Consider the following 9,791-nt stretch of genomic DNA (forward strand, 5'->3'; position numbering starts at 1 on the left):
GCGGGCGGGCGCTTCGCCCTGGTGTCCGGCTCCGCCCGCCATGGCCTCAGGCTTGGGCTCGGTCAGTTACCTTCACTCCCGCACCCCTGACGCACTCACCCCGACTGTCCCTCCACGATAAGGCCCTGGGCTCATGGGGTTTCTCCTCTTAATCAAAGAAGGTAGAATTAGAGTCCTATTTTTTACTAAAATTTTGCTTCAATCAACTGTGGCTAATTAGTAAGATTTGCTGCTTGCACATGGGGTGATCAGAGTTTCTAAAGCGCAGAAATGAATGGTCAAATCAAAATATTTTCCTTTATTTTTTCTTAAAAATGACTCTCTTGCAGACTGCGTGCAGTTCCAGCAAGCCCAAGTATGAAGCTAGCAAGGTGCGATTCCGTCCTCGGAGGCTGGGCAACTCCCCTCCCCTCTGATAATTTATCATTTTAATTTTGATTTGTAAATGTTTTATGAAATTAAATGCTAGGAGAAGCACATTTTGCCTCTAGACTAGAGGAAGTTGCCAGAAGAGGGAGAAAAGGGCATGAACGGTCTGTTGCGCCGCCTCGTGGCTGGGATTGAAACCGCGTCCTGTAGGGAAGCCGCCTAACAGACCGGAGGCGGGTGCCCACAGGAAGCGGCGCCCACCCGCACCCCCGGGGCGACGCGCACACACGCCGGAGGCCTGAGCCGGAGGCGGGCCCCTGCGTCCAGTCCTACCAACTTCGCTTTGGCAGCGATGAGTGTTGCTGCTGGGCTTTGGGGTACCCTGAGCAATGGCTATGACCAGGTGCGCTCCATTCCCCTGCCCGTCCAGCGCTGGAGGGCGCCCCACACCCACCCACGGCCGGAGGACTCAGATAGATAGGACAGCACCTCGGTGGGTGGGTGGTGGGGCAGTGACAGCAGCTCAGTGGGTGGGTGGTAGGGAAGTGACTGAATCAGGGGAGGTGCTCACGGCAGCCCTGCACATAGTCGGTCGTTGTCATTCCTGTTCTTACTGAGACGCAGCCATCCCGTGGTGTCCGCACAGGTAAGGGCGGGCTGCCCTGGAGGGTGGGTCCCGTCCTCCACGTCGGCTAACGGTGATCTCCGCTTTGCACCGAGGTGCACCGGGGTCCCGAGTCGCTCAGAACTCGGAAGCGTGGCATTATCTACTTTGCAAATTACTTCTCCCGTCGGCGCTGCTCCCACACAGCGTGGCCTCAGGCAATGGCCAGCTGGGGCAGATGCCTGCCTGGACCCGCCCACCAGGGCTCCATGGGCCTGGAGCTCCCGGAGGAGTCCCTGTTTGTCCCTGGGAGTGACTTAAATCCCGCGAATTATAAATTTCTGGTAACTCCCCTTTCAAAGAAGCAGGGATGAGCCTAGAAACCGAGAAGTCCTACAGGTACATTTTACCAACTCTACAGTCATGCTCGGAGCTTGCCGATATGAAAAGAACTTACTGATATAGCAACTACCATCTAACCTATAGCTTATGTTTTGAATAAAAATAGAATTTCTCCCAACTCCATTCAAGTCTCAGAATTCTTGTTCCCATCCGCACCATCAGTGTTTACACGGCCCCGGGTCCCCTGCTGAGAGCGGGTGGCAGCTGACAGTTTCATTCCTTACATCAGACCAGTCACTTGGTGCCTAGCGGGCTGGGCCCCAGCCCAGCGAGACCCGGAGATACAGGAGTGACTAACACAAATCTGCCCTCAGGAGCTCCCCGCCCCCATCTCTCCCCCTCTCTCCCCCTCTCTCCCCCTCTCTTCCCCTCTCTCTCCCTCTCTCTCCCTCTCTCCATGCTCTTCCTCGGGCACCCATTGCACCAGTGATCCTAGGGAAACAGTCCGGCTTTCTGTCCGCGGTTCCCTCGGCTAAAAAGCAGAAATTCGTGCACAGCCCATGGGCACAGACAATAGTGCGGTGAAGGCCTGGGCGGGGGCAGGAACAGGTGGAGGGCATGGGGGAGAAGGGGTATGGGGGTACGTTCTCTCTTCCCGCGACCAGCGCCGAAGGAGAGAACACAGGGGTACAAGAATCTTGATTAGAACGTGAGGAGGGCTAAGGAAGAATGAAAAACGAGACTGAGACAGAAATAGAGGGAAAAGCTGGGCCTGGGTGTGGCGTCTGCCCTCTGATGGATGAACAGAGCACCAGCACCAGCACCGCGTGTTTAATTTATACCGAATACCAGGAAGTTACGTCAGTTCTGGGCGGGCCTGACTGGTGGGCGGGAGGAGCAATCAGGGACCCGAGGGCGTGGCTCCACCTCAGGGCCCCTCCCACAGGGCGGGGCCAGTCAGAGGGAGGAGGGTCCTATTCATTCCTGGTGCTTGGCTGGATTTACAATAATAAAACCCACTCCCCAACACCTGGGCAGCGAAGAGAAGAGTCAATGCTGAGAACACATCCATCCTGGTTAGATGTGGAGCCAAGCTCGGCTCTGCGAGTCACCTTGGGTTCAGCTGACAATATTCTAGGAAGCATGCCCATGTGTCTTCCCTGGGGGGCCCTCTACAAAGGGGGACATCTGTAATGCTCTCAACAATAAAAACAAATTTACAAATAAAGTAAATAAAAAGCAGAGGTGAGGACCACGTTAACTAATTTGAGGCATCACAGCGAGTTCGGAAGAAGCAAGAAACTAGTGAATGCAACGCAAATGTTATGTGTTACTACAGCTTTACCGTTAACTCTTACGCGGCCCCTCTCCCTCTGTAGAAAAGGGGACACTGAGGCAACAGTGGCTGTGCCCTGACTTCCTGTCCTTGGAATGTCCCCGCGGACACCTGCACAGCAAACGGAGGGGCATCCGCGGAGGAAGCGAACCAGATGGGATGTTTTAGTCACACAGCAATGGAGCAACATGTCTTCCAAGAAAATCATCATTTCCTGGGAGGGGAAATGTAATTGTTTCCAAACCACTCATAACACATAACGACTTCACAACACAAACTCAGTTCCACCCTGCCTGAGCGCTGGTGAGAAGGGAAGCGGTCCGCCCCCGCCCCCATCCGGCCCACCGCGGCCAAAGGCCTGGCGTCTGCCACAGAGTCACTTAACCGATGAAATTTAAACTGTAAGTCTTTATTACAGTTCGGAAGAAGCAAGAAACTAGTGAATGCAATGCAAATGTTATGTGCAGTTAACAAAAATTCCTATTTAGAGTGGTTCCAATGTTTCCCCTGAGGACAGCTGCTGTGAGCGGAGAGCTGGCGGGTCTACTATGAGGAAGGCTCCCCTGCGGCAGGCCTGGCCCCTGGTGGCTAACGCTGCCCGCGGACCTTGCCAGCGCTTCCTGCCGGTGGCCCTTGAAGGAGAGAAGAAAAGACGACGCAATCCTCCGAAACGGGGGTTGGTGTCTGCAGACAATCCCTGGATGTATGTTTTACTTTATTCCTGTTAGGGTTGATAAAAATTAAGTTGGAGTCTCATCGGTGCTTCTCCCAGACCCATCCTCCTCCCTTCACCCCACCACGATGATTTTTAGGGCGCCCTTCCAATCCCCGTTTTGTCATTTTACTTTGTGTCCATGCCAACGTCAGTGACCGCCGTAGTGTTTTGCGTGGTTTTCGCAGTTGGAATCGTATGGCCGGTGAGCCGCAGCTTGCTTTTGTGCAGAGCACATTGTTGAGTTCAGTCATATCTATGTCTACAGAGAGAGGAGGGACCTGGCTTATTACTCTTAGCCACTCTAGGGTATTCAAACCTACAGATCGCGGCCCAGGCGGCAGCAAACGCCCCTCTCAAAAGTGTTACAGTGTTCACCCCGGGCGCCTTGTGACACGACTCGCTTCCACCACCAGTCACAGCGGCTCTGCTCCCTGACAGTATCCCCCCACCCCCACCCTGGGAATGCCTCTTCCATCTCCTCGCCATGCTGGTTGGGCGGATTGAGGCGGCTGCCTGGTGGCCCTGGTGGCCCTGGTGGCCCTGGCATTTTTCTATCCGGATCACCAGAAGCTACAGTCAGTTCATCTGAATGCTTCTCACCAATGGCTACTTGAAGTTACTTCGATCACAAATTTTTAACTTTCCTTATCTGTCAAGCAACCCCGAGGTCTGAACTTCATATGGATCTAGGCCAGCTGGTTGCCACTGACATTATTACAGAGAACCGTGACTGCGAAGGGAATCAGAACCGGCACAGACGGGCACAGCCCCTGCTTCCCCTGCTTCTCCTTCCCCTACTTCTCAGCTCCCTGCAAAAGAACACCCCCCCCCGGGTGGGCAGCACCCCCCAAGGGTGGGCAGGACCCCCACGGGTGGGCAGGGGTGGGCAGCACCCCCCATGGGTGGGCAGGACCCCCCAAGGGTGGGCAGGACCCCCACGGGTGGGCAGGACCCCTCACGGGTGGGCAGCACCCCCACGGTGGGCAGGACCCCCCACGGTGGGCAGGACCCCCCACGGGTGGGCAGCACCCCCACGGGGGGCAGGACCCGCCGCAGCAGGAAGCTGCTGTGCAGGCGGCTCCCGGAGGAGAGAGTAAAAGCTCTGGGAAAGCAAGAGATTCAAAGCACCACAGAAGGGGAGGCTGTGGAGGCACCTACAGGCTTTCATTTAGCCTTTCATTCGATAAGTTACAATTCTGTGGGCAGAGATCACATCCAGGCAGTTATTCCAGCAAATAACCTGTGTCTTACACCATCAAAGTCCATCTGAGCAGTCATCACCCCCAGGTCATTGACTTTGTGTCTATTATCCTACTTTGAGGTGATGATAATTGAGTTAGAAAAGGAAGACATCAGACTTGCAATAATATCTGACAATAGTATGAAATGTTACAAGAAAAAAAATTCAGCCAAGATTTTGATATATGAAGTCTTAATTGCTACTAATAATTATTATCACAATCATGAGTAGCTATCATCAATGAAGCATTAGGTTTTGCAGGAGTAAAATTTTGCCACTATGTGATAAGTATTATTTCCACCTCATTTAACAGATCAGGAAACTGAGGGCACGGGCGGTTAGGCAGCAATAGAGGCTGGAGACAGGCTCGAAGCCCAAATCTATCGACCAGCACCCAAACTCTTGCTGTGCCATAGCTTTAGGTTTGTTTCCTAAATTCTGGGTCAAGAAAAGCCCACATCCACTGGCAACTAATATTTTAGTGTCAACACAGAGTCATCTGTTGCTCGTCACTCCCATTGCATTTTCACGTCCTGGAATACTGGCCTTTGAGCTGCGGCGACATGAACTGCTTTTCTCTCTCGCTTTCCTCTGCAGGGCTGTGACACCCAGATGCTTCATGACCTGCTGCTCAGGTTGAGGTCCACCGTCTGCTTACCTGGTGACTTTGTCTGCAGAAAGGTGAGTGTGTTATTCGTCACACGCACGGCAGGTAACTAGGTACATTGAGGAGCTCAGACATAAGTCAGGAGCCGGGTGTGAATTTGCCCGGGCGGCCGTGGCCCAGCAATAATGATGGCAGACAGCTCTGTGACAACAGCAGTGCTCTCCAAGCTCAACGTGGGACATGACCAGGATGTCAGTACCTGCAGGACATAGATGGGTCGTCCGAAAAGTTGCCTTTTACGAACGTAAACCATCAAGCATCACACCCATTGATTCCAAATCCTTAAAGAGGAGGGAAAGCTGGAGATGAAGGTTGGGCCTGCCCTCTCCTGTCGTCCACAAGCTATCATTTACTCCCCTTTAGCTCCTCCAGTGAGTGATAATTAACTTAAAAATAAATATTTTTAAAATGTTACTGTGCTTTTCATGAAAAATGCTCCATGTTCATTATTTTTTAAAAGGAAAACATATAAAAGCACCAAGACAGAAATTCCACCACCAGAAACAACTGCTCTCCTGTGGGTCGGCCTGTCTTGTTATACTGCTTGAGGGGTAGTTTCAGAGACCTGGCGTCACACTGTACTTACGTTTGAAGCTTGTCCTGTCATGTAGCATATTACACGAACATTTTACATATTTTCATCTTCTACAGCCTCATGTTTAGAGCTGCATCCTATTTCATCTGTGACCATCATGATCAATTTCCAAATGTGTGCCGGTATTTCACTCTACAGTGAGCATTTCCCTACATCTCTGAAGACTAACTCGAGGGGAGGGAAGGAATGATGACCTTGGGTTTTATGTCTTGAGAGACTAAATCCATAGTCAAGACAATAACCAACATGAAAAGTGGAGGAAATGAGGAGTTCAGAGACATGAGAGCGACCCCCGACCCCGGAGCTCCCAGCGAGTGCGGCGAGGAGCACTGCGTCCCGAGTCACCTGTGAGCGCTGCGTGGGAGGAAGCTCAGGCGCTGAGGACACAGTCCCAGGGCAGGACTTCCTGGAGACCAGCTCAAGCTAAGTCCGGAAGGAGGAATTGGCACGAACCAGGAGGAAACGGCATTCCAGAGAGAGGAGAGTTTGTGCGCTGGGGCAGGGAGCAGGGCTGGCCTGCAGAGCAGAGCGTGCAGAAAAGGCAGTGGGTCACCAGCTCGAAAGCCTCAGTATTGTTTAGTCAGTGCAACTCATTAAGTGTTTGGAATACGATGAGCCAGGCACTGTGCTGGGTTCTGGGGACAAACAGCAGTGAAAAAATCAAATAAAAGGGTTGTTCTTGTCCTCCAGGGACTCAGTCCAATGCCAGGCTGTTCGCCCAGTGACAGCAGACTCACCAGCCCCAGCACTCGGCTGGTCTGGTGGGACCCACATATCAAGCTTTTAAAAGCTCCCAGATGAGTCTTGCCCAGTTGGTGCGGCTCGGTGATGGAGCATCCACTCAGGAACCAAGAGGTCCCCGGTTCGATCCCCAGCAGGGGGTGTGCAGGAGGCAGCCGATCCAGGAAGTTTCTCATTGATATTCCTATCTCTCTCCCTCCCCCTCTCTCTAAAAATCAATTAAAAAGAAGCATATTTTAAAAGCTCCCAGGCAATTCTAAAATACAGCCAAAGTCGAGAATCACTGCCTGATGGAAGAGACAAGCAATAAACAAATGAAATAAGCACTAAGTGAAATGACAAACACGTTCCTCCAACACCTGCCACTCTCCAAGGGGAATGAAGGCCAGGCGGTGGGCAATAGAGAGGGTGGCTTGGCAGGCGGTCGGCATGACCTCCAAAAATCTAACGAAGACGTGAAGACTTGGAGCTGAGGCAGGACGGAGCGTGGCATGTCCAAGTGGCCTGCTGGGCAAAGGGTGAAGGTAACGTCCCACCCAGTGCTGGGCACACCAGGACGGCGGGGGAGACCGTGGACATCAGTCTCATACAGGAGAGAGGAGGGAACTGGAGGTCAGTCTTTGGGAACCACGGGTCACAGAAGCTGACTTCATGGAGGCTCAAGTAAAGGTCAGGGAAGAGGACCAAGGCCACAGTGTTTATGGAGGTCAGGGGGGAACCGGAGAGGGCAGCGCGAAGGAGCTGTCAGAGGTGGTGATTGATGGAAACCGAGAACATACAATCCCACACAATCCAGTCCCCAAAAGTAGGCAGCTCGGTGATAGGAAACCACGTGCATTACAATGGGAATGCAAACAGCCCAGCTTAAGGACCCTTTCGGGGCAGTGGCGCCTGGAATGACCTGTCCACGGTGCCCTGGCAGCGGGACTGACGGCCGAGAGGAGGCGGGGGCTCTCCTGCCACTTTGGCTGATTTCTCGCTCATGTCACACCCGTCACTCATTGAGCACAGATGCGGGGAGGAAGGGACTAGGCAGGGGAGCAGAGACGAGAAGGCAGAGGCCACAGCGTGTTTCTCTGTTCGGCTTTGAAGAGGGGATTTGAGTCATAGTTGATAATGACAGATGAAAGCTTGTCACTTGACCAGATTTTAGAAACCTGAATTACACTTAGTTTTTGCTTATCATTTCCACAAACCACTGTAGCAAACGGAAAGGAAAAGAGACTCTGATCTTTGGAGGTTGCCTGAGTAACTGAAGAAACGCCAGGGCTCGGGGTTTGCTGACCTGCCTAATCCTCAGGGTCGAGGGGGCGAGGGGGGCCTCCCCGACCGTGTGGCAGCGGGGCCTGCTTCACAGCGCATCTGGGAGTTTTCCAGGCACGAGTGGCAGAATTATTTGAGTGTCGCAGTGCTCCCAGCAGCCCTGCAAACAGCTTCCCCTGGGACCTGAAACCGTGAGGGTTGCCACCCTCCCCACGCAGCTCTCGCCCTCTGCCTTCCTCCCGATCAGCACACAGCCAGCCTGGGGTGGGGTTTGATCTTGCTTTCCACAAGCTCCCAGACCTTGTGCTCTGAGGACTGTCTACTTCACTCGCAAGCTAATCAAACTCGCAGGAAAGGCTTAAATTAGCCTAGAAATATGCAAGCAACCGTGGAAGTTTTGGTTCGTTGATTATGCCAAATCTCCTTGGAAAATTATTGAAATGATCGTTAAAAAATAATTAAAAGTGCTGAACTATATTTAAGCACCCATTATGTACTTCTGCCTCCTGGCAGCTGTAATAACTGCCTTTGAAAAATCACTCCAGCAACTCGAGCCTCACTCCATGCGGAGAATAAGGAATCTGGCCCTGTTCTAATCATTGCTTTTCTGAGTGTCTCTTGGAAAACTAATTTTCAGGTACTTCTAAAAATAATGCATAGCTGCTTTGTTGGTTTCTAAGAGACTGGTCTTGGTGTTGGAGGCATTGCTGGGTGTGGGCTAGCTGTATGTGTTAGAGCCCAGTGACACGGCGCTGCTGCTGCTAAAGCCGTCAGCTGCCAGCCTTGTGCGGTTGCTCAACACACCAGTGTTCAAGCCTCTACCACCAGTTTTAAATAACAATAGTGATCTCTCTCCTATTTGGCCTCACTGGGATTACTGCAAGAATGAATGAGTTGCAGGTGGGTAGAGGGGGAATAAATGGCGATGGGCTGGGGCCTGAGTGGGGTGGCACAGTGCACAGATGATGTGCTGTGGAATTGTGCACTTGAACATGTATGATCTTGTTATTCAGTGTCACCCCGATAAATCGAATAAAAAGGGGGATAAAAGAAAGAAATGAGTTAGTATCTATGAAAGTGCTTTGTAATTATAAAGTAGGATGTTCTGATAGAAGGAATATAGGAATTAAAATAAGAAGCAACATAACTACCAGATATTATGATTTTTAAAAGTACTATGCAACTGCAAGATATTGTTATTAGCATTGATATCATGGAAATAACCCCAATAAGATCCATCTGTATTGGAAACTTGCTTTGATATGTACATGAGAATACAGGCATGCTTAACATCCTGCACAGGGAAAACCTAAGCACACTGCCTGCCTCGCTCAGTCAAGAGATGTGTTTTCTGGGCTCTTTCTGCTTCTAATGCCTGTCATGGGGCTTTGGTCAGTCAGCTAAGTCAATCTGCGCCTTTCCTTTCTGTGAAATGGAAATAATACTTACCCTCCCTTCCTCATAAAGCTAATGGACAGAGGAAATGAGGACTTCAACTGTACAGAGGTTACCTAAGAGGTAGAGTGTACCAATAATTATAACACAACAACAATTCGTGTCAGGACAACAGCCCCTGGTGTTGAAAGACTTCAGGACTTCCCAGAGAGCAGTTGAGTTGTATCTGCCTCGTTCATAAATGAGTGGCTGTCTCGCAAGCCTCTCTGCCCTGGCACACGGCGTACATCGCCACCATGGCAGAGCATAAACTCGAGTCCCCGTTGTTTCATCCTGAGTCAAGGTTAGTGCTTCTGACCTTTTGACAATATCGAGGGGCTCACTTCAAAAATACAACTAAAAGACAAAACGAACATCATCCAGAACCACAGGAAGGCTGGCTGAGTGGAAATTCTACAACTAGAAGGAACGAGAAAAGCACACTGAGACTCAGAGGAGGTGCGGAAGTAAAGTGCAGAGGTACG

The 9,791-nt window shown here is 51.5% G+C and overlaps 1 protein-coding gene across 1 annotated transcript in view; it reads left to right on the top strand.

The window, feature by feature from the left end:
* The window catches only part of CNGB3 (cyclic nucleotide gated channel beta 3), a 129,046-nt gene that overhangs the window by 106,461 nt on the left and 12,794 nt on the right, over positions 1-9,791 (top strand). Inside the window, exon 14 of the mRNA XM_014528439.1 lies at positions 5,204-5,287. Coding sequence (XP_014383925.1) covers positions 5,204-5,287 — 84 coding nt within the window. The remainder of the gene's footprint in view (positions 1-5,203; positions 5,288-9,791) is intronic.

The sequence above is a fragment of the Myotis brandtii genome, unplaced genomic scaffold (assembly GCF_000412655.1).
Source record: "Myotis brandtii unplaced genomic scaffold, ASM41265v1 scaffold634, whole genome shotgun sequence".
Lineage (NCBI taxonomy): Eukaryota > Metazoa > Chordata > Mammalia > Chiroptera > Vespertilionidae > Myotis > Myotis brandtii.